The 24997-nt window shown below is 37.9% G+C and overlaps 3 protein-coding genes across 31 annotated transcripts in view; 1 reads left to right on the plus strand and 2 right to left on the minus strand.

Annotated features, from left to right (window-relative positions):
- LOC100496635 (excitatory amino acid transporter 2) overlaps positions 1 to 7717 on the plus strand; it is a 55064-nt gene extending 47347 nt beyond the window's left edge. Inside the window, exons 6-10 of the mRNA XM_018095739.2 lie at positions 377 to 503; positions 2099 to 2332; positions 5556 to 5750; positions 5845 to 5979; positions 7166 to 7717. Coding sequence (XP_017951228.2) covers positions 377 to 503; positions 2099 to 2332; positions 5556 to 5750; positions 5845 to 5979; positions 7166 to 7430 — 956 coding nt within the window. The 3' untranslated portion in view covers positions 7431 to 7717. The remainder of the gene's footprint in view (positions 1 to 376; positions 504 to 2098; positions 2333 to 5555; positions 5751 to 5844; positions 5980 to 7165) is intronic.
- Positions 1 to 24997, minus strand: part of pih1d1 (PIH1 domain containing 1) — a 506577-nt gene that overhangs the window by 198159 nt on the left and 283421 nt on the right. The gene's annotated exons all lie outside the window — the stretch shown is intronic.
- The window catches only part of otogl2 (otogelin-like 2), a 77204-nt gene continuing 66956 nt past the window's right edge, over positions 14750 to 24997 (minus strand). For 25 of the 28 annotated variants that reach the window (XM_031905522.1, XM_031905547.1, XM_031905521.1 and 22 more), the window contains 14 exons: positions 24782 to 24826; positions 24074 to 24182; positions 23152 to 23183; positions 22937 to 22981; positions 22715 to 22823; positions 21920 to 21951; positions 21604 to 21624; positions 20690 to 20798; positions 20128 to 20156; positions 19430 to 19465; positions 18534 to 18639; positions 17685 to 17777; positions 17174 to 17244; positions 14750 to 16207 (listed from right to left, as the gene is read on the minus strand). In XM_031905522.1, coding sequence (XP_031761382.1) covers positions 15893 to 16207; positions 17174 to 17244; positions 17685 to 17777; positions 18534 to 18639; positions 19430 to 19465; positions 20128 to 20156; positions 20690 to 20798; positions 21604 to 21624; positions 21920 to 21951; positions 22715 to 22823; positions 22937 to 22981; positions 23152 to 23183; positions 24074 to 24182; positions 24782 to 24826 — 1152 coding nt within the window. In that variant the 3' untranslated portion in view covers positions 14750 to 15892. The remainder of the gene's footprint in view (positions 16208 to 17173; positions 17245 to 17684; positions 17778 to 18533; positions 18640 to 19429; positions 19466 to 20127; positions 20157 to 20689; positions 20799 to 21603; positions 21625 to 21919; positions 21952 to 22714; positions 22824 to 22936; positions 22982 to 23151; positions 23184 to 24073; positions 24183 to 24781; positions 24827 to 24997) is intronic. The other 3 variants (XM_031905527.1, XM_031905529.1, XM_031905536.1) reach the window with 3 other exon arrangements.

The raw sequence follows: 24997 nt of genomic DNA on the forward strand, positions 1-24997 counted from the left end.
CAGTGGCAATGCCTGTCATCAGTTATTTTTTTCCTGTGCCTGTCTTTCTGTTTGTTCTGCAAATTCCTTCCTGCCTGTTTCCCAGTACACATCCTCCTAGGTCTCTACTCCATACAATACTGCCAGCGGCCCCTGAGACTTTTGACCCTATTGGTAGTGACAGTACCCAATCTAGACCAAAAGAAAATGCATGGAAATAGGAGTCCTATTTTATTTACATTGTTTAAACAATCATATTTATAGCCTGGCACATTTAGTGCCTCCCATGGGCACTTAATAATAGTAGTTTATTTTGTCATCCCCACCCCCTGCAATCACTAGAAGGTTAACCTAATGATTAGCACTAACCTTTGTCTTTATTGCATTATTTACACAGGGCTTATTGGCTTTTTCATCGCCTTTGGTATTTCAATGGGGAAGATGGGGGAGCAGGCCAAATTAATGGCTGATTTCTTTAACATCCTCAACGAGATCATAATGCGGCTTGTGAACATGATTATGTGGTAAGAAGGTGCAGAAGGGTCACTGTGATATAGACTGTGGTTTGGGGAAATGTTCCAGCTTGTCCAGTGAGGAGTTTAAGGTTATTTTGGTTTTCAATGATACAGGGTTTCAGGGTCAGGGTTTCCATTACAGGGGGAGAGCAGTTACTGCTGAGCCATAATCTATTTTTCATAAGCAATTACAACGCAGAGCAGAGATAGGGCAAACTGCACTGACTCCCCATAAACTGACTGTTATTTAGCACATTAATTAATTATTGGAAAACTTTATATGGACTGCTTATTATAGAGTAAAATCAGCTGTTAATATTGCACACACAAGGGTATGGCCAAAATGTTGGTACTGTGCACTTGTATTCATGGGGCCCTATATAAATAACTTGTATAGACCCCAAAGTTTCTGATGGGGGCCCTGAATACAGTCATAGAAGGTCACAAATTACAGAATGGTTTCATTCCTTATAGCAATCTACAGTAGCAAGACTAAACAACTGCAACACATTTGGCAGATCTGATTAGATTAATATAGCCTTTTGGGAAACATACATTATCACATGGTAACACCATAATAACTATGTCTAGTTAATTGGGAACTCCAGCTTCCAAACCAAGACCCACACAACACAGAACCCCCTAATATACCTATCACTGTAATATTCCTAAGGGGGGGGGTTTATGCATTCTTATTGGAGGGGGGAGCAGGAGAGGGGAGAGAGGAGAGAACTGAGCAGACTCATGCATGAAACCTGAAGGAGCCCTAAAAGAAAGGAAGAAGAACATGTTCACACAAAAAAAAAAAGACAAGAAATCCTGTGTTTCTTTTGAGTGCAGCGTTTCTGTGAGTGCTAATGGCTGTATTTACATAGACCATTCTGATAAAGCTTACTTAGTTTATACCTTTCTTTCTCTTTTAAGGGGGCTTTTTGACCTTGGGGGGGGGTAGTTCTTTTTTAATAAACCCTGGTGCTGGGCTTTGCAGCCTCTACGTAGACGTAGTTTAAAAATGCCTGCACAGGGTATGTGTCCCGGAAAATAAACACTTTTTTAAAATTACTGTCCCAATGTTTAATGGGCGTATAGCTGTGAGCGAAGCCCACTCAATCAGATTTGTTGCAAAGTTTACTCGTGTTTCCATTGTGAAGTCATATAGACAAATAACAAGTTTTTCACTGCAAGCCAGTACATACAATTATACTAATATATATATATACATACTTATTTGTCATGGTTTTTATGGTGTTCGTTTTATTTCTAATTTACACTGTTTACATAGCAAATAATTCACTCTACAATTTAAAATGTTATTCTTGAACCAACAGATGTATTTCTTTTAGCTGTAATATTGGTGTGTAGGCGCCATCTCAGTGCATTGTGCCTGAGCTTTCAGAAGGAGCCAGCGCTGCACATCATTGCAGTCTGATCTGTAACAAACTGTTTTGCCACTAAATGGCGCTTTCTTCTGAGGCTCCTGAATATTTGCTACTGCTCTGTTCTTTAAACATTTATCTGTAGACAAGGCTGTCATTACTTCAAGGTTAAATCAATATAAAATAAAAACATGTGCTGCTTAATGACCCTTTCTTTCTCTCATTTAGGTATTCTCCAATAGGCATTGCTTCTTTGATCTGTGGAAAAATTGCAGGAATCAAAGATCTGGAAGTAGTGGCACGGCAACTGGGAATGTACATGGTCACGGTCATAGTGGGTCTGGTCATTCATGGAGGGATGGTTTTGCCCCTTATCTTTTTCTCAATCACCAGGAAAAACCCTTTTGCATTCTATGGTGGTATATTCCAGGCCTGGATCACTGCTCTTGGAACAGCATCCAGGTAATGGGAGGAAGGGGTGATTAGTTACATCTGCACAAATGTGATTCTGTTTATAATCCAGGGAAGAATCAGATTACATTTTTAGCTATTATATGGGGACAAAGAAGAAGAGGATATATCTTGTTGTTCCAATTGTTCAACCCTTAGGAACTGGATAATATGGGAAATCCATGCAGATATGTTAGGATGGAACCACATTCATAGCCCAATGTGGTCCTTGGGATTTCCTGTTCTACCTATATGTATCTGATTAGATATTGGTCAAGAAGTCAGTAATGTTGGCTCCATATATTGGCCAATAGACTGATGACTGGTTGCTTATGGAATATGCCACCCCATTATGTATTAATCAATGTAATAAAAGTGCAGCTCAATATTAAAGCTAAGATTTAAACCAGCAGTTGGACCTGCTCTCTTTTCATAAATATGTGCCGGGTGCTAAGCAGCCGGAGGAGTTTGTTATACATACTGGTCTTATAATGCAATATTTGGGCTTACTGTCCGACCCTTGTACATGGGTTTATCCATATGTAAGTAATTGAGATTGAAATAAAAAAATACTTCCTTGTGGTCAAAATTAATCCCGCTGATACAAATCCAATATAAGGCAAATATAATATCTCCCCTCCTTATTCTATACTTTTCAAAATAGATTTCTTATAGCTTTTTTTTTTTTTTAATATAATTGGTGTGATAGGAAGCTGCCTCAACCCAACTTTTTTCTGCTGAAAACAACATAGTCATGCTGCCTGGCAGTTAAGCATTACAAATCACTGATGTTGCAATTGGCTTGTTAGACCTAGTAAATAAGTCTGGGACTGGCATTAGAAGTGAGATGCTTGCAGCAGCAGAACACTGTACATTGAAAATTCAATGGAAGGCAAACATTAATTTACCTCTATTAAATATAACTTGCTATAGATATAAACACAACAATACTGCAGGGGATGTTAAGTAAATACCTTATAGTTTATGAGATATAAAATTTGTTAGTGTGCTTCCTCAATGGCGTCAGCTTTTATACCTAGGACTTGCTAAGCATAATAACTGTTTGGACCAGGAATAAATGTTAGGGTGAGAAGTTTACAAATAAATCTAAAACGAGTAAAAAAGTAAATAGGTGTGGGGCCCACTTGATAGGCCAGTGCTCAAATAGATATTCACACAGCACTCTGAAGCCTTGGGCCCCAAATGTGGCAAAACTGACTACTTCCTTTTACCAACAACATAAATTTTTTTTTTCCATCCAGTTACAACCCACATTTTTCCCCTTTATCTAAAAATTCAGCCATGACTGAATAGTGTCAAAACAGTAACTTATTATATAATTAATCTACAGATTATCAGTTTCTGATAAGGGATGTCCTTATGTCCTTGTCATAGAGACTAAATAATTTCCTTACCCAGCTTTGTTCCACAAATTAATCATAAGCTTTATGGCATTTAATGTGTATTTTCTCTAAGAATAACACATTTACTTTACAAGATCTTTCTTCGTGCAGTCACATTTAGGGTTAGCTAAATAGTTGTAACTGGTTTATTTTCTAATGTTATCTTTAGCTGGGGGGCTCCCAAAGTCTGTGGGGTCTGCCTGAAAGTAGAGAGGATGATACATTAAAAGCTGTCACACTCAGAATGGGCCCTTGCAGATGTAGGAAATGTAAGAAGAGAGCATTTGTTTTGGGGTGCATACATGATACAAATACATGGATCCTTAACCATATAGTTATAAATGGTTTATGAATGACAGTGACAGAATAAAGATCAATACTCAGCACATTATAGGCAACCACTGTTGAGCAGTCCTTGGATACTTTAGGGATAATAATTTTCCCCGTGTCTTCTACTTTTGTACCTACATCAGTTCCCATACACCCTAAAGCCTGCTGGGAATCAAAGATAACAATCTAGTTAACACCCCTAATTAGGATAAAATACAGGAAGGTCCTGAGAAAATGAAGCTACCCTAAACTTTCCCACTATATTTACCCTAGGTCAGTTCCTACTCATAAAGATATAGCCTTGGTTTACAAACTGCCTGCATTGGTAATTTCATTAATTTCTCCAAGAACGGCAAGGCTCAGGAGCAACATGCTGCTCACCACCCCATTTCATGTTGCTTCCAGTGGCCACAAAGTAGGTGCCCATTTTTACATTTCCTCTTAAAGGTATACAAAGTTTTGGAACTCCATATGGGGCTACAAAATAGCCTATCACAGCCTTTATTTAGCATCCTCAAGGACTTGGCTCCCCAACACTTTTTACATTTGAGTGCGGCTCACAAGTAAAAAAGTTTGGGGATCCCTGTTCCAACCCTTTCAATCAAGTAAATACTCAGTTTACCTGGCCTTCTCCATCTGTTACAATCTAGATTTTTGTTTATTCTTCTGTATGCTCAAATTGATTGAAATTTATATCTCTTGCATATGTGAATCTTGTGGAACAATATTTTATTATTTTTCGCAGCTGCTTGCAACATTGTAGCTCTGTCAGTTGCCTGATAGCAGTCCTACGATATGCATAGAAAAGCAGAGATAATTTGCTGATTTGGTGTCTCTTGACCAATTATAGCTAAGACAATGACCTTCCAGCTCAATGGCCTCATTGGATTTCAGTCATATATTGAGTAAGCTAGACTAAAGATCTCTTTGGCTATGAGCCATATCAGGCATGAATATGGAAAGCAGCCAGTAGCTTATTGTTGGCCCAGGAGTCACATTTTATAATTAATACTAATTTAACCCATAATTTGTTTGTTCACCTGACACAACAAGAAAACCTTTTTATGTATGTGCAGCTTTATAAGCGTATAAGAACAGAAACCCACATTCCATATTTCAGAAATAATCTTCCAGTAATGTATAATTATGGCTACTTCCCGTTTCACCAGCATGGTTTTCACTATATCAGCATAGAGCTGAAAAAAATAGAAAAATAAAGTTTAATTTTAATTACCAGACAAACATCCAACTAAGTGATAATAATAATAAAGCTAAATGAACCCGGTCAAGTGCTAAACCCTATACCTTACCACATCTTATTCAAATTCAGCTCCAAATCACTCCACGTAAAACAAATATTTGATCACTTGTCTTGGGCTAGTTTGCTATTTATATTAACGTTACTATAATTACTTTACTGGAATTTATATTATTTAACTTTATCAACACAACACTTTATTGTATGTATTATTCCTATAGCCATAACTGTGTTTGTTTAACAGTGCTGGGACCCTCCCTGTGACTTTCCGGTGCCTGGAAGAGAACCTAAAGATTGACAAACGGGTTACACGGTTTGTTCTGCCAATAGGAGCCACCATTAATATGGATGGCACAGCCCTCTATGAAGCAGTGGCAGCCATCTTTATTGCTCAGATGAATGACGTGTCCTTGGATGGTGGTCAGATAGCAACCGTGAGGTATTTATCTGTATTAATCATCTATTTGTCTTACATAGGTAGAATAAATGTAACATTATTATTATTATTAACCCTTAATGTCTTCTTTTTGCAGCCTGACAGCTACATTGGCCAGTGTAGGTGCTGCTAGTATCCCCAGTGCAGGCCTTGTCACGATGCTGCTCATCTTAACTGCTGTCGGCCTCCCAACCCAGGACATTAGTCTGCTGATAGCAGTGGATTGGCTGCTGTGAGTACTGAGTCCTGTTTAACACAATATACATGAAACTATGCTGGTATATTAAATATAGGTATGGGACCTATTATCCAGAATGCTCAGGACCTGGGGTTTTCTGGATGAGGGATCTTTCCTAAATTTGTATCTCCTGCCTTAAGTCAGCTAAAAATCATTTAAATATTAATAAACCCAATAGGATTGTTTTGCCTCCAATAAAGATTAATTATATCTTAGTTGGGATCAAGTACAGGTACTGTTTTATTATTACAGAGAAAAGGGAATCATTTAACCATTAAATAAACCCAATAGGGCTGTTCTGCCCCCAATAAGGGGTAATTATATCTTAGTTGCAATCAAGTACAAAGTACTGTTTTATTATTACAGGGAAAAATGAAATTTTTTCCTTATAATGGAGTCTATGGGAGATGGCCTTTCCGTAATTTGGAACTTTCTGGATAACGGGTTTCTGGATAAGGGATCCCATACCTGTACTAATTATGAGAATAAAAATATTTTGTATTGTTTAATGTCCTATTTTCAGCCATAAGGAACATAGCAGGTAATGTAATAAAATGTGCACTGTTTGCTCCATTTCTAGTTACTCATAGCAACCAATCAGCAGGAAACATTTAAAGTGAAAATATTGTGTATTATGGGTTAATACACCTAAGGGGTATATACAACGGCAGAGGTGGGTCTTTTACTCCCACACTACTTCCTGTTACAGTCAGAGCTGCATTATTTCCTGTCAGCTGATCTCTGAGGGAACACCCAGCCCATCACTAAATGGTGGCTCAAAGATGTAAAATGTATATATGTATTTGCCAATTTGATATGATTTATTAGTTATTTATTAGGATTTATATTATCTGATGGTTTTTATTCAGAACTTGTCAGCGCTGGCAGCTGCGTTCACACTCACTCTTGGAAAATATCAAATCATGTAGTTTTCAGGACACTGTTTAGTTTACAAGTCAAAGCAACTGCATCAAAAAAAGTGGTTCTTGAGGTACCATGGTTGCTTCAGTCAAGGGTTGAAGGGCAGTGGGCCTGTCACTCAGGGATCTATTCAATGTTTAAGTTGTGACTAGGAGCACAAGCTATGTTTTATAGAATGGTGGGTAAACTGTTATCTCTTTAGGCAAGGCAAAAATAAAGTACCACAACGGCTTTAAAGTTCTATTTTTTTTTCTTCCAGTGACCGCATGCGTACATCTATCAACGTTGTGGGTGACTCCTTTGGAGCCGGTATAATCTACCACTTGTCCAAAGAGGAGCTGGCAGCCATAGATGCCAAACATGATGCTAAGGACGGGGCCGATATGGTCAAGCTGCAATTAATGAACCACGAAGACCTCAAGAAGCCCCTCAGAGAGAGCAGGAATACCCCTCCTTTCTCAGGCTACACCTCCCTGCCTAGTGATGAGTATGAGGTAGAAGTAGAGCAAGCAATGCGTCTTTAGTCCAGCTGACATTGCTGCAGGTTTACTTTTGGGCTCTTAGGCCTGGATTTAGAGTCAGAGTAATGCTTGAAGGGCGTATTCCAAATATGAAGGAAAAACCTATTTGAATCAGGAATGTGTTTTTAAACTGTACCTTTCTGTACCCCTTGATTATTTGTCTCCTGTTTATATTTCATCAACAGATGGAGGAACGATGCTGTGCATGCAACATAACCACATGCGCAATGCTTGATTCAGGTCTTGAAACACAAAGCAACCAATCACGTCTGCTTTCAAACAGTGGATTAATAAATTGGTTGCTATGGGCTTCAAGATCTGGTGCCCTATCTGCCCATTTTTTCATATTCCTTCCATTTTGAAGACAGCAGCAGGATCTAACACAGGCAAACTCAGGCTGCCCAGCCTTTCCTAACCAACGTAGGACTGACCTATTCAATTACAGATCTGGGTCTGGTCGCCTGAGTTTGCACCTGTTAACTGATGCCTTTATTTACTTTATCCCTTTCATTGCTATTATTTACTATAAGTAAAGTGACGACTACATTTTATAAAAATACTTGGGGTTAAAAAGCAACCTTAAAGATACACGCTGCTACTATGTGAAAAAGTATCCAGTAACGTTCATAAATATTGATTTCAGCATTTTCCTGTCTTAATTTAACTGAACTCCATAAGCTTTGAGTTTGCACTGGTAACTTTAATATATCTCAGAGTCATTTCCTGCTGGGTTGCACAGTAGCCTTACTGTAGGAGACCAGAAGCAGTTTCCTGTTTGGCAGAACAGGGAGCGAATACATTCATTTGCTTACTGCTTTTGATTTCTGAGAATTTATATATATATATTTATATATATTTGTGAATATTAGCATTTTTTATATAGGAGCAGCTTGTATTTTAGAAACGTTCGCTTTGCTTTTATTAGTATAGTAATAAGTTTAGCATTAGTCTGTGTAATTGCCTGTGTCAGTTTATATACATGCCATAGTCATTTAAGCACACATACATTCTGTAGTCATTTCAGCACAGAAAAAATAATAAAGCAAGAAAAAAATGATGCTATGTTTATGTTCCATTGAAACTGAACAAGATTTACTATTTGTAACTAGGTTTCCTTTCAAGGTGCTGCCCTCACGTGGTGATTTCAGTAGTCTGAACAATAATCAGTCATTATCTACAGAATGTACTTGGCCTACACACGAATGCAATCCAAACTGATTCTGGCTAGTAACCAAGTTGGTTTACAGGGTTGTTAATGGAGGGGGTGGATTTTGGAAAGCTAATTTGCTGAGTGAAAACACGCAAACATGCAGATTAATTATCCATGGCAATAAGGCCAACAAGGAAAATATGTAGAACTGAGTAATAACCTCTCCATCGTTCAGGACCACTTTAAAGGGGAAGGAAAGGCTAAGTCACTTGGGAGTGCTAAAATGTTAAGCACCCCCATGTGACTTGAATCGCTTACCTCGAACCCCGGGCTGGTGCCCCTATTAGGAGAAAACCGCACCAGCCCGGGGTACCTGGGGTGATGCGCTTCCTCCGTCCTGCTCCGTTCAGCCTTGACTGTGAGTCAGGCGCATGCGCAGTAGAGTGAAAAAGCCGACTTCTCTGTTAAACTTCGGCTTTACACTCTACTGTGCATGCGCGTGCGGCGAAGAAGGAAGGAGGAAGCGCTGTAAGTACCCCGGGCTGGTGCTGTTCTCTCCGTACAGGGGCACCAGCCCGGAATACGGGGTAAGCGATTCAAGTCACTTGGGGGTGCCTAACATTTTGGCACCCCCAAGTGACTAAGCTTTTCCTTCTCCTTTAATAAATGGGCAAAAGGGACATTTGCCCAGGGCCTACCAGGGCAAGGGGCCCACTACCAGCCAAATCATTTGCTATAGCCTTTTAATGAAGTGTCCCCTATAAATAAGACCCCTCATTTTAATCAGCTGGAAAAGTCATGCTATTGGGCACCTATTATTTTATTTTGTTTGTTTTTGTAACTTTATCGTTCTTTAATTGTCCCATGAGCACACAGAACATTATTAGCTCTGTAAAACACTCACTCAAGGCACTGTATAAACAGATCTGATGATGTTTATTTAACTTTACTTCTTTAATAGGGATTTTCTTTTCTCTCCACTGCAAGGATGCACTTAAATGTGGGTGGATGGATATTAGGTCAGCTGTCCAGCTAGTATTTAGATTACCCTTTGGCCAGTTACAGTGCTTTGGGGCAGCTTCATTATTCTGTATATGTCATAGCCAATCCGGATTTTCTGTTCTGTCAGGTCACTGACTGACTGATACAGTCTGACACGGTAAAGATCTACTCACAGGTTCTAAGCAGCACTGATTGGTTGCTGGGCTATGTCAGTAAATTAGACCCAAGATAACTGACTCCAATGTGTGTGATTATTTTGGGAGTGGGTGTTTGCTTTCAGAAATAATGCACATTCAAATGCACCCCCTAGTATTCTAGTTGTTCTGATGATGTATTTGTTTGCATTTTTTTTGTATTGTTTTTTGTGTTATTTTGTATTTATTGTAGCATTGTTAAATTGACTTATTCACTGTATTGGTGTCTAACCTAATATAATTGCCCAGGTAGGCTGTAACAAATACTCAGAAATTAAAGTCATTTTTATTTTCTCTGTGTAATGGTTGCAATTATTTGTATTTTTCCAACCCCCAAAGCACAATATTGTGCTATAATCTGAATCAGGTTTAGTCACTCTGTGTCTCTCTAGCTGGATATATGCCCCCCAAGATCCTCTGCAGCAGTAAGGCCATGGGCTGGCCTGCCATAGGTAATATCACCTTGCTACACATCTTTGTGCTGTTACAGTAGAAAGAATATGAAAATGATTCCATCTAAAATCCTGAGCAGTGCTGTTCACCTGGAGGTCTTTTTGGGTCACTAAATGCTCCATAGAACTTCCTCATACCAATAGAGTCCATCGGTGGACACAAGGACAAGAAAGTGACCCACCACATGGGAGAAGCCAAAGAGTGCAGCTAAATGGACACATGTATTAATACAGTGCAGTGACGCTATTACTAATGACCAGCGCTCAAGTGACGTTGGTAAAGCTTGCACCTCCTACATTAATACCAGCATCATAGAAGGCAGCTAACAGTAGCCTCCATAGATGCCAACTCTTATTTTATGGGACATTCCCGATTTTTGAGCTCTCCCTATACAGTCCCGCCACAATTCCTTGTTTCCTCAGTATCTAATGTACGCATGCGCAGTGCGTAATCCCTGATACGTAAATTACGTCGGACAACCTTTTCCTGGCTGCGTTCTTCACACACAAACGACTGCCAGTCTTGGCGGCGGAGCAATTAAAGTCTGCGAACCTTACTTTTATTAATGTTCTTGTATGGCCATTGATGACATCAAATAGTCAAAAATCGAGTACAAAACCTGATACCAGCACAAACAGGGGGAAGCCTAAACACCATGAGAGCGTTAATGTTTTTTATTTCTTTTGGAGGCCATTATAGTAGGGTTGCACCTCAGAGAATGTTATCTGGGAATTTGTGAGATTTTCTATTTTGAGACAGAATTAGCAATGGCCCGGTCAGTTGTTACTCTCCATGGATGCAGCGTACATCACCCACGTATTGTAACAGATTATACCATCTGTATACAGGAAAAAAAATCAAATATAAACAGATTTACTGAGTAGAAACAGAGCTGATTTAGGAAAGCATGTCACCAGTAATCCATATTTGTAGGAAAGGGAAAAGAAGAAAATACTTTGGGGCTTAGAAAATGAAATCTGTCTGCATAACATTAATCAGCGGAGAGGGCACCCTTTATAAGAAAGCCTGATCTGCCTTTGTGGATTAACACATAAAAATACAGTTCAACCTGCAATCTGCTCAGAAAATTCCACTGAAGGTTCTGTGGGCTGGGAGTGAGGGGAGGATTACACAGCATCTCCGCTTCCTGCACATTTAGGCCAATGTGTTGCAAATGTATTTAAGTTGATATTGAATTGATTTCTTCTGTGGTTTTCTGTTCATGAATTAAGTTTTTTGTGTATTAAATCAATAGTGTTTCTGTAAGGATGTGATTGGCTGGGAGATATAATTCTGCAAAATTTATATAGCTGCAGCTGGCAAATTCCTGGCGTAGGAATCAGGTTTAAAATGTCACCACTGGGATAGCTGGAGATCTCCAAGCAGGGCATTGTATCTGCAGGGCCTGAAATTCTCCATGAAAGATTTTAAAAAAGCACAAACAAAAAAATGTATATGTATTAGTAAAGATAGGTACCCAGAATCCTCGGGACATGGGGTTTCCAGATAAGGGGGGATCTTTCCATAATTCACCTTACTTGCTAAAAAAATCCATTAACACATAACATAAACCCAATAGGATTGTTTTGCCACCAATGTGGATTAATTATATCTTAGTTGGGATCAAGTACAGGTACTGTTTTATTATTACAGAGAAAAGGGAATCATTTAACCATGAAATAAACCCAATAGGCTGTTCTGCCCCCAATAAGGGGTAATTATATCTTAGTTGGGATCAAGTACAGGTACTGTTTTATTATTACAGAGAAAAGGGAATCATTTAACCATGAAATAAACCCAATAGGGCTGTTCTGCCCCCAATAAGGGGTAATTATATCTTAGTTGGGATCAAGTACAGGTACTGTTTTATTATTACAGAGAAAAGGGAATCATTTAACCATTAAATAAACCCAATAGGGCTGTTCTGCCCCCAATAAGGGGTAATTATATCTTAGTTGGGATCAAGTACAGGTACTGTTTTATTATTACAGAGAAAAGGGAATCATTTAACCATGAAATAAACCCAATAGGGCTGTTCTGCCCCAATAAGGATTAATTATATCTTAGTTGGGATCAAGTACAGCTACTGTTTTATTATTACAGAGAAAAGGGAATCATTTAACCATGAAATAAACCCAATAGGGCTGTTCTGCCCCCAATAAGGGGTAATTATATCTTAGTTGGGATCAAGTACAGGTACTGTTTTATTATTACAGAGAAAAGGGAATCATTTAACCATTAAATAAACCCAATAGGATTGTTTTGCCACCAATGTGGATTAATTATATCTTAGTTGGAATCAAATAAGGGGAAAAGGGGGATCATTTATATAGCGCTTTTCTCCCATGGGACTCAAAGAGCTTTACAACAAGCAAGGCAGCCATTTTAGGCATACAAAGTATTCTGGGACACCAGCAGATTAAGTAACTTGTCCTGGGTCAAACCAGGATCTCTAGTAAGAGATACCACATCAGAGGCTACAAGGTACTTATTTATTATGACTGAGAAATAGAAAATAATATAGAAACATTTGAATTATTTGATTAAAATGGAATCTATGGTAGATGGCCTTTCTGTTATTTAGAGCTTTCTGGATAACGGGTTTCCTTATAAGGGTGAAGTTACAAGGAGCTTCTAGTAGCAGCTACTTTTTCGTGGCTACTAAACGCAAGAAAATCCCCTGCCATAGAGAATACTGAGAATCGCCTCTGCTAAAATGCACGTAGAGACAATAATCAGTAAATGATCAGCATTGTCTATTTCTGTAGCCGTGACAAGTAGTTGCTACTAGTAGCTTTGTGTGTCTTCACCTTAAGGGACCCCATACATGTAATGTAAGTTGATTAAAATTAAGATTTAAATAAAAACATATTGAAAGGGAAGAACTGTGAGAAGTAGCAAGTTGGGGGGGTTAAAATACAAGGGTAATAAGTAATTCTACTTGGTGTTCACCTTCATCCTTTTTTATTGCCAGAAAGTAGGTTTATTCACAAATCTAGGTTTACAAAACAAGTTTAATTTCGGTGATAGGATCTCTCCTTGTATGGGCAGAACTCACTAGTCTCTGTATACGTTCTGAGCCAATTTAGTGTCTGGATTTTGAAGCAGAAATTTTGGAGACACAAGAGCTCTTGGCTGAGGCTCTGGGTTGATGCTTAGAAATAGGGGTGTTTGAAGCAAAGACCATTGTAATAATTGGCAGTTGAAATGATTATTTTTCTGGCATTTTTAGTGCCAGTATCCCAGTAATATTTAACCTTAAAAGGAACAGTTCAGTGTAAAAATGAAACTGGGTAAAATAGACAGACTGCGCAAAATTAAAAAATATATTTCTAATATAGTTAATTAGACAAAAATGTAATCTCTGAAAGCTGGAGTTAGCAGATACCTAAAATAATAGCCAGAACTCTACTTCCTGCTTTCAGCTTTCTAACCTCTTAGTCAGTGACTTTAGGGGGGGGGGCACATGGGACATAACTGTTCAGTTTGTTTGTGAGCACACAGGTCTCATTCAAATGCAAAGTAACGGAACAGTTATGTCCCATATGGCCCCCCTCAAGGCACTGATTGGTTACTGACTGACAGCTTAGAGAGCTGTAAAGAAGAAAGTAGTGTTCTAGCTATTATGTTGGACATCTGCTCACTGCAGCTTTTATAGATTACATTTTTGCCAAATTAACTACATTAGAAATATTTGCAATTTTGGGCAGTCTATCTATTTTACCCAGGTTACATTTTTACACTGAACTGTTCCTTTAAAGCAAAATAAAACATGGGCAGTGTGGTTGAGCTGTGTTTTCCTGAACTCAAACCAACATACCCTAAATGCTCCATCCTCATTTTGGGGATATAAATACCACAGCCAATTTATTAATTATAGGTAACCATTAAAAAAAGCATTGACACATGTTAACATCAGTGACATTAGATCGATCAGATGGCCAACTCTGATACTAGTTTAGCTGCTGAAGGCTGTACTTGCAGAGAACATTCTTGCCTCACCTCCCTATCAGATCTGTGAGGCTAGACCCCCATATTGCTCAACCAACCACTTCTCACTGACTTATTACCTCCATATAACTCTATCTACTTCTGAAGCGTAACCCCTAGCAGCAACTGACCATGAAAGTCTTCCCACCAATTACACCCAAAGGCATGAAAACTGAACCTAAAAAGGGAGGATGCAAGGAAATGCTGCAGTAGAATTGTCGATATCCATTCTCCACCACCCCCTTACAAACTCCTGTCAGAACAACTAATTTTGCACAATCCCCAACCTTCTGGTAGGTCCTACTTGTAAACCTCTGATGGCACTGTCTCTTCACTGGTGCCATTCTCAGTCCCTGGGGCCCACCATTGCTTAAAGGAAATCCAAAATGTCTTCCTAATAGATAATAGAACAGGAACCAACAAGTCTGAACATCTGAGATATCAGAGGGACTTGTATCATTTATGTCTGGAGCACCATATTGGCAAATAGCAGGCATGAAACAAAATATATAAATGAGAAACAGGAGACTCACTAATTGCATAGGGATGGGTTTATTCTGGGAAAATGTAACATTTATAACAGCAACAAAAACAATTAAACCATCATTATATCATGCAGGAGTGATGATGTCAAAGTTGTGAGATCACATTTTCATGGACATCTTGTTGGTTAGAGCTGTGACCTCATAACTCTAATATTGCAGTTAACATGACTGTTTTTAGTATTATAAAGCATTTTAATGGAGCTTTTCCATCTAACTGGAAATGCTATAAACTATATCCTTCCATCATCACAAGCCACATGTAAGAGCAGGAATTAAATTACAGTGAAAAACAGTCCTTCATATTGTTTCCCACCCAGGTTGGCTTAGTTATCTCTTATATCATTCAGTGTTTTAGACCTTGGCAGTAGAAAAACACTGTGCTATTATAAAGTGCAGAAAATAAGTTGCATTCAACGTTAGTCATTGTTGGCTTTGCCGATTTGGGTAAAAGTAATACATTATCTAATTTGGAGAATAAAAAAATCTGGTTCCACTACACACACTGTCCCAGTGGCGATTTGTACATGACATGGGCTTACACCAAGTCATGCTTTGATTGTATTAGGGATGGGAATACCAGGAAATATAAATACCAGGAAATAATGGGAAACCTAAAGTTAATGGAAATGATAACTATCAGCTTTTTTTTAGCTTGGCATTGACCTGATAGGGATGTGCGTAGATTTCTACAGCAGCTAAAATGGTGTCTTTTTATAACTAAGCCTAAAACATGGTATGATAATGGGAGACACTACGAAAAACAGTATGTTTGCATAATACACACAACGGATTGTTCACAGTAATGCCATTACTTGTATCACACCCACAGGACACCCTTAGGTTGCACAGCACTAGGTGTCACTGTATGTAACATGGGAATGTGGTTTGAGCCAATTTCCCCTTGGTTGTTCCCATTCAGTAGATCATAATTGGGTTGCTCCTTAGGTGTCAGATACAAACTGAAAACCTAGCTGCTGGTTCCACCCTGATCACCAAGGGGTTAAAAGAAAACCAAACATCATACAAAATACGTTTTCAAGAAAAAAAGAAACAGAGATTGTCGAAGGCCCACAGTTTCTATCGGATGATGCCATTAGCTTGTAGCTAATGTTATTCAAATCAGGGATGACCTTAGCTTCTGATGAATTCTGACCATTCATGAAAGCCACTTCCATCACTTGAGCCTCCATCGCCGCTGCCACTGCCACTTCCACTGCCGCTGCCGCTACCACTTCCAGGTTCATATGGCCCTGAGCAGGTGTTGCAACCACAAGTGACTGCATTCCTTACTGTCAGACTTGTGCGAGTGCCATCAGGACAAGGCAGCTGGAAGGTCATGAAGCGATCGGTTTTTATAGAGCAGCATCGGCAATGAGTTATGGGCTGCCAAAAGCTGGTATATTCTGTCTTGGAGTGACAGTATCCACTGCACACGTTCAGCTCCACCTGATAAAAGAACACAACCCAGGAATTAGAAGAGGCTTCTTTTTTAAGATAGAAAAGATGAACATTTTTTATCCATTTACTATCTTATCCTGAGGCAGCATTTTCTAAATTTTGGGTCCAGCTCTTCTAGCTAAAACAGTGGATGGGTCAACTGAGCCATAAATCTGTAGCCATAAATATTCAGACAATCCAGTGATGAATGTATTGCTGTAACCTAGTGAAAGATGTTGTTGCAGCAAGGCATTCTTGTGCTACCATTGTACAATGATATGGCTTTAGAGCAGTGATCCCCAACCAGTGGCTCGTAAGCAACATGTTGCTCCCCATCTGTCTTAATATTGCTCCCAGTAGGAGACACAGTTTTACCCCAAGCAGAGCCTTCTGCAGGCTAGCAGTCCACATGTGGCTACCAAATAGCCAATCACAGCCCCTATTTGGCATCACCAAAGAACTTTATTTATAGTTTTGTGGATCACCAACACTTTTTACATCCGAGTATGGCTTATGGGTATAAAAGGTTGGGGATCTTCAGAGTGTATTATAGTTTACATATGAACCACACTTTTCTTATCCTTGAGAAACTCATTGGGCCATATTCAATTTAACAAGAAAAATATATTCAATTATTTAATTCATAGAAACTCAACTGATGTCAATGGGGAAATCAGGAACTGATTGAGTTCACATTGAATCTGACCCAGATTATTAAAGAGATCATAACCTCTACCTATTAACCTTGTCCAAACCACCATTTCTAATCTGAGTCAGAGTTAGTCACCACACTGTCATGTTACAGTAGGTGATATGGTCCAAAGCTCAGGCAGAGGAATGGAGTAGAACATTGTCATGGTAGCCTAGCATGGAGAAAGCATGAATTCCTACCTATGACATTTTGTATTGAATAAATAAAAAAAAACATTTTCCTTGTATTTCTGCCCCAGGCCCATTGTATATAAAAATACTTACAGAAGCGCTACATTGGCCTGACTTCAGAAGCATAGTTTTACGCACTGGATGGCATTCATCCCTCTTGCGCTCTATAAAGAAAATAAAGGAATTCATTTTGACAACAAGTTCTTGAAATCTGAATAGATGTGCTATTTACTCTTAAGCTGACAAAAAACATGATCGTGGATATATTACAAGATATAAATGGGTCATTAACAAATAAACCAAAACACAGGTTGGATCTATTTGCAAGAGATACTTCAAGTTAAGATGAAAAATATAAATGTAGTCACTGCTATTCCACTTTATCATGCGTGATTTAAAAAGTTGCAGCAGAGTGCAGTGTTTTTTTTAATGTTATAAAGCAATAAGTCCACCCTACTGTCTCCATCTTTTGCTAAGCTACTGCTAGTGCCAGTCTATAAAAGGGACTTTTTGTACCAAAATAATCAGCCAGCACAGTTGGAGTTGACAACATTTGGATGCCCTTGACTTTGCCACCCCAATTACAATATTATGTTCTACATACCGCATTTAAGCTTTGGACAACACTGGCCATTCTGACTCACGGGGACCAGTCGCTCGTCACTTCTGCATTTTGGCACGGTCTTGCACTGGCACTCTAGAATAGAAACATATATTTTATATATGCACTGCACAAATAGCAAAGAGAACAGATGACAGAAAATGAAATGATATCTTCCCCTCATATATATATAGGTGAAAAATAAAATAACAGAATTATAGGGTAAAATTTGATTATCTAAAAATCCACTTCAAGATCGAGAACGAAGAAAGAAATAATTAGGGCAGGTGTGGCAATCTAAGGCTTTAATATAATCATTACCCTCCTTAGAAATTTGATATCTTAAGTATTTGAATAATTTTTTTTAATATTACAGCAATAAAACTGCTCCCATACCCCACCTATTGTCAAATATAAAAATAGCACTCAATAGTAAAACACCCAAGTCTGGCTCATGACTCCTTCAGTTACACTGAGTAGGAGACACAATAGCTTATCTGAAAGCAGTTCCATTGGCCACTGCTGGCTCCTTCTGAAAGCTCAGACTCAGGCACAATGCACTGAGATGGCGCTTACACATCAATATTACAGCTAAAAATACATTTGGTGGTTCAAGAATAAAATTTTATATGGTAGAATTATTTTTTTTCAGTGTGAACAGTGTTATATAGCAATAAATACAATAAAAATCATGACAGAATCCATTTAAGTAGGCCAAGGGTACAACTGTACTATTTTTATACATGGGTGACCTGTCCAGAGTGACCTGTCCAGAGTTATACAAGCTTTCCACAGGGAGTTCAAGCAAGGTCTGTAGCTTGGTATCTAGTGACTTGTTCTGTGCATACTTACCGCACTTTTGAATGGGACAACAGGGGTCATATGGATTTGGCACCTCAATAAGTTTTTCTGAAAGACGGCAGCTGGTTTTGACACATATCCTTTTAGAGCAGTCAATCTGCAAGAGTATATACAAGGTAAAGAATTTTTATTCTAGGAACAAATTGCTTATTAATCTTATCAAGTGTATTAAATAACACATTTATTAGGATAAGCACAAGAGGAATGCCTGTGTTTACCCCCTAGTGCTCTTTAGCTGGGCAGGGATAAGTCCTAGTTACAAAAATGCTCTTGCTTATATAATGGGTGATTCAAATCATTTTATGGCAGCAATTTTTTGGAATATACATTCTCCATCAAGGTAAAAAAAATAAAAGCAAGACTGTGTTTAAGGTGTAGCTGAAAAGGGATATGCTCTGCGGTTCCCAGCAACTGCTGGACCTCTCAGAAAGGACATAGATCCAAGCATATTGAAAATTTTATGTTGCATTACAACTGTTAGTTATTTAAATTATTTACATTGGGGGTGTCCCAACAGCAGCCCACTTGCTGTGTGCCGGCATTGTATGGCTAGGGATACAGTCCTATCTACAACCATTCCAAAAGCAGGCACTTGTATCAGGGTCTCCCTCTTAAGAATCAGAATTACAGTTAAAGCTCATATAGTCTAAGGCAGCTATGGTTAAATAACTCCTGATGGTTAAATAAGTCCTGATGTCCTTAAGAGTCCAAGGCTATCAGCACAAACCCGGCTTGAGAATAAGTGAACCAACTATTGTTTTAGTCAAAACGATGTTAGTAATACCAGGAGCATTTCTCATTTCGCTTAACTATTTCAATATTTTTGTTGGTTACAGTAACAGTAAATTACAAGGCACATCCAGGACTAGTAGGAATTCTGACTTTACCTTGGTGGTGCTGATGATTCTGGTGGTTGAGGGTGGCTGTGGAAAGGAAGAAAGGAAAATGCAGTTAAAAAGATTACTGTCTTGGGACAAATTATAGAAAGGTCTATTGTCAATATATATTTAATAAACAGGCTCCACCTACTTACATCACAATATTTGATTTCCCAAACAAAGTGGGATAACTAAATCAGTGACGGTAAATATAAGGTTAATCTTGTAAATCATGTATTTGTTATTTTTCTACCCATTATATTATAACCTTTATTTTCACTATGGGGCCCATTTACTAAAGGTACTAGAGGTTTTCATTTTGCTTTTACTCTTTCATTTGTGAGACAAAATGAAAAATTGGAATTTTTGCATTTTATCCACTTTTTTTTATTTGTGCTTTTTTTTTAGTTTTAATAAATCACTTGGCTTTGTGGTTTTAGAGAAAATAAGTTTATTTGTGGTTTTCAAAAAAACTTTAAAACCACTAAAATGAGAATGTTGGTAAACTGTTGCAAAAAACATAAGTGGGCAAAGTAGTGGTCAAGTAGTGTGGCAAAAGAGTAAAGAAACACTTATCTTTTTATATAAAACTGACATTTATATTAACATAAGCATATTTTGGGGTTAAGTAAAAGGGGGTTTTATATCAAGGTATAAGAACAACAGGAAACACATGGAAATCAAAGGCATGTCATACATAAACTTACCCCTGAAGGTGAGATTGTAGATTTTGGCTCTAAAATATAAGAAAAAAACATAATTAATTATTTTAGTAATAGAAACAGGAATTCTAAGAGACTATACTCTCTGTTTTAGGTAATAGTTTAGATTGTAAGCTCTACGGGGCAGGGACCTCCATCCTCTTATCTCTTTGATTCTTAACTTATTGCAACTGTACCTTGTATTTATTTGTATTTTTGTTATACTTTGTATGTATCTGTCATTTTAATAATCTATTCTACTGTACAGTGCTGCGTATATAAGTAGAGCTTTATAAATAAAGATATACATACAATAGTTTAAGCGTTATAGGTTTGATTTCAAACTCTAATGGTGGCAAATTGGTGGCCACTAGAGGGCATGTACATTTTCCTGGTGTCGGCTATTTGCCAATACTGAAAGAGTGCCACCTTATGGCAGAAATAACACTTATTATAAGGTACATTGAAGATAGTTTCCTAGCACTTATATCATAGTCGTACACACACAATCAGGGCTTTTACGTTTCATCTCACAATCGTCTATTACATCATCCCGTTATTCACTTACCACAATAGTAGTTGGGGCAGCAAGGATCAGATGGGTTTGGAATCTCAACCTCATTCTCATTAGGTGCACAAAAGTGTTTTTTGTTACATGTGACACCAGCACATTCAGGCTACAAGAGAACAAGAAAATAAAAGCCTTAGCACAACGTTTCTTATATTTTTTTTTTACCAAGAAAATCAATTACGGTGCAAATGAATTGCTGTTAGAGTACTATGTGATTTTTGTCCATCATTTAAAGAAGCAATATACTGTACTGTTGAATATAGGTTGGATAAGCAATCACAAAAATATGGCCCACACAAAAGGCCACCAGGCTTATTCTGCCTAGCACAACCGTTGATTGGTCACATTGGTTATAAGGAAAATGGCATCCTAACTCCAAGCATTTCAACATTCTTATTCTTGGTTAGATTTCCACTGAAGCTAGATACAGGTATAGAATTTATTATAGGAAAACCCATTATCCAGAAAGCTCTGAATTACAGAAAGCCCGTCTCCCATAGACTCCATTTTAATCAAATAATTCACATTTTTAAAACTCTGTAATAATAAAACAGTACCAAAACAATCCTATTGGGTTTATTTCATGTTTAAATTATTTTTTAGTAGACATAAGGCAGGGGTGTCAAACTCAATCACATAAGGGGGCTGAAATCTAAAACACAGGCTAAGTCGCCGGCCAAATTTTTTATTAGGATACTGTATGGTCAGTCACAGTGCAGTCAGGCGATTGGTGCTGCACAGTCAGCCAATTATAAGGTATGGAGATTCAAATTACGGAAAGACCCTTTATCTGAAAAACCCCAGGTCCCGAGCATTCTGGATAACAGGTCCCATACCTGTATTGTGTATATCAGTTACTGAAAAAATGGAACAAAGTGGCACTTTATTAGTTTTAGGAGTTTGAATTGTACCTTGGTGGTGATCGGTATTGTCTGTGGAGAAGAACAGAAAAATGCTGATTAATAAAGAGAACTGTTTGACCAAACACAAGCAAACTTGAGGAAAAAAGAAATGTAATAGTATTTAATGGCAATAGCTATCTATCATGATCACCCATTACACATTACTTTCCAGGAAGCAGTGAGGATAATAAAATATCTACACAGGAGGTCAACCCAATATAAAGTATTAGCTACATTTTTAAATGAAACATTTTTTTTAATTAAAAATGGTGGGGGGAGAAGGCTAGGAATAAAAGTGATGTAATGTCACAATCCATCTACTTACTGTAGGAGGCTGGATAGTTGTTATCTTGGGCTCTAAAAAAAATAAAATAAAAAAAATGTTACCAAATGGGAAAACAGTGATATCATCTATATATATATATACATATATACAGGCATAGGATCTAGTTTCCTTAATCCTGTTATCCATAAAGTTCCAAGTTACGGGAAGGCTATCTCCCATATACTCCATTTTGATCAGTTAATTAAAACTTTCTAAAATGGTTATATTTGTTTTAATAATAAAACAGGACCTTGCACTTGATCCTAACTAAGACTAAGAAGGAATCCATATTGGGGCAAAACAATCCCATTGAGTTTAATTAATACTGAAATTATTTTTTGTAGACTTAAGGTATGGAGATCCAAATTACAGAAATATCCCTTATTCAGAAAACCCCAGGTCCCGAGCATTCTGGAGAACAGGTCCCATACCCATATATCTATATATCTATACATACCCTCTAACCCTTATTTGAAACTATAGCCCAGAACTTCAACATTTCTGGAAGAATATATATTTATAGCACCAATACAGATGCTTTTATGGAGACATTTTCAACTCTCATGTATGAATGTAACAAGGCAAAGAAGAAATTTAACAATTGGTTCATTTTTAACAAGGTAAACAATTTCAAGACTTTATTCCTCTTTAAACTTATGAATACTTTGTGACTATAATGTGATGGTTGCTTCAAAGCCCCTATATCAGAGTTCTTTCTGGACTACAATAAACTCAGTCAGACTTTGCCTTTAGTGTCTTTTCAATGATAGTCATTGATATCCAGTCTTTACTTACCACAGCGATATCTTGGACAACAAGGATCATATGGATTTGGTTCTGCAATTTCAATCTCGTTATATTGACAGGTAACATCTTTGTAACACGTGACGCCGGTACATTCAGGCTATAAGAACATGTAACATATGTAAGAGGACATAGTTCAATCTTTATAATAGGTTCAACAAACATGGCTCAGTTTAGAGAGACCATGACGAATACTTCAGCCTTATCTCATACCGGAGTGGTGAAGTCTGGTCGTCTGGGTGTTGTAGAAACTTCTGGCTGTAAAAGTAAGAAAAGAACAGCACATTATTGACTTTTTCAATGAAATTGTTTCTGTAGATATATTCTGTATATATGTTTTTATCTAAAGCTGATGTAGGGGTAGTATAGGATTTATAGAAAGCAAGTGTAGTTCAAATGGATTTCATTGATGTGCACAGTCTACTTACTGGAGGAGTTGGGCCTGGTGTTGGCTTGGGCACTAAAATTAAAGGAAACAATGTTTAGTAGTTGAATTCTATAGCAGCTTGGAGCAAGGAGGAAAGCAAAGACTGTTTTAATAGCCTTTCCTAGAGAAAATATACAGGTATGGGATCCCTTATCTGGAAACCAATTATCCTTTTTCTCTGTAATAATAAAACAGTACTTTGTACTTGATCCCAACTAAGATATAATTACCCCTTATTGGGGGCAGAACAGTCCTATTGGGTTTATTTCATGGTTAAATGATTCCCTTTTCTCTGTAATAATAAAACAGTACCTGTACTTGATCCCAACTAAGATATAATTACCCCTTATTGGGGGCAGAACAGCCCTATTGGGTTTATTTCATGTTTAAATGATTCCCTTTTCTCTGTAATAATAAAACAGTACCTGTACTTGATCCCAACTAAGATATAATTACCCCTTATTGGGGGCAGAACAGCCCTATTGGGTTTATTTAATGGTTAAATGATTCCCTTTTCTCTGTAATAATAAAACAGTACCTTGTACTTGATCCCAACTAAGATATAATTACCCCTTATTGGGGGCAGAACAGTCCCATTTGGTTTATTTCATGTTTATATATATATATATATTCTTCAATAGTATAGAAATACAGTTTCATTAACAGAATAAACATTACTCTTCTGCTATAATTATCCAGCCATATCGAGCAAGCATGTATAAATGCAAGTGTGCACAAAATTAGTACTATGGACACTGTACAATAGATTAGTTCTTTCTGGACTTCTTTCAATATAATTAGTGGTCTTGTGAAAGTTTTTATATTACTAAACAAGACTATAAAACATGTATGGCAACCATGAGTAACTATGTCCTGTCTTTTAAGTCAAGCTCATGGGTAAGATCATTGCACTCTGTACTTACCACAGCGATATCTTGGACAGCAAGGATCAAATGGATTTGGTTCCTCAATCTCATCCTCGTTGTAACGACAGGTAACGTCTTTGTAACATGTGACACCGGCACATTCAGGCTATAAAAACGATAACAGATATAAGGATATACACGCTTAGAAATATAGCTTGTGTCAAAACCCCTCTAATATTAAATGATATGGAGTAAAGAAACAAGATGGTTTCTTTTTTCTTTCACACTAGAGAAAAGAGATCCATGTGCATGAGAGGGGTGGTGGGGACTTAAAAGCATTTTCAAGTTTCCTTCCAATAAAAAAAAACTTTGTGCTTGCAGAGTGGAGAGGAAAGAATTGTGCCTGCCCTGAATGCGGTGCTGGCAATCACTTCTAGTTTAGCATACGGGAAGGGTGAAACATTGGCACAGGCAGTCATTTAGAACATGGCTCCTTGCACTTTAGGTTGATGTCCCACAGAGCATGTTAGTCGTCCGCGATAGATCTCTACTAGGCCTTTCCACCGGTGACTCCTATTGTTGCAGGTGAAAAGGTGTTTCGGAGCGGCGACTAACTCGCTCCGTGGGGCATCAGCCTTATAGTGCTCCATTACAATGAGCATGTTATCTATGTGATGAGAGAATCCATCATACAGCGTTCAAAGCTCAGTTTTGACAGACAGCGTTCCTTTAGTACAGAGTGAATATTTTTGCCCTATCCCATACCGGAGTGGTGAAGATTGGTGGTCTGGGTGTTGTAGTGAGTTCTGGCTGTAAAAATTAGAAAGAACAGAACATTATTGACTAAGCAAGAAATAGGAACTTCCCTAGCACACAAAAACACAAATAAAGACGGAAGGAGCTAGGAAAGGAATGATTAAAAAACAAGTAATAAATTGATTCCCACTAAAATGTGTTTTTTTTTATCAAAAAGTGTCATGG

Source organism: Xenopus tropicalis, chromosome 7, assembly GCF_000004195.4.
Source record: "Xenopus tropicalis strain Nigerian chromosome 7, UCB_Xtro_10.0, whole genome shotgun sequence".
NCBI classification, from domain to species: domain Eukaryota; kingdom Metazoa; phylum Chordata; class Amphibia; order Anura; family Pipidae; genus Xenopus; species Xenopus tropicalis.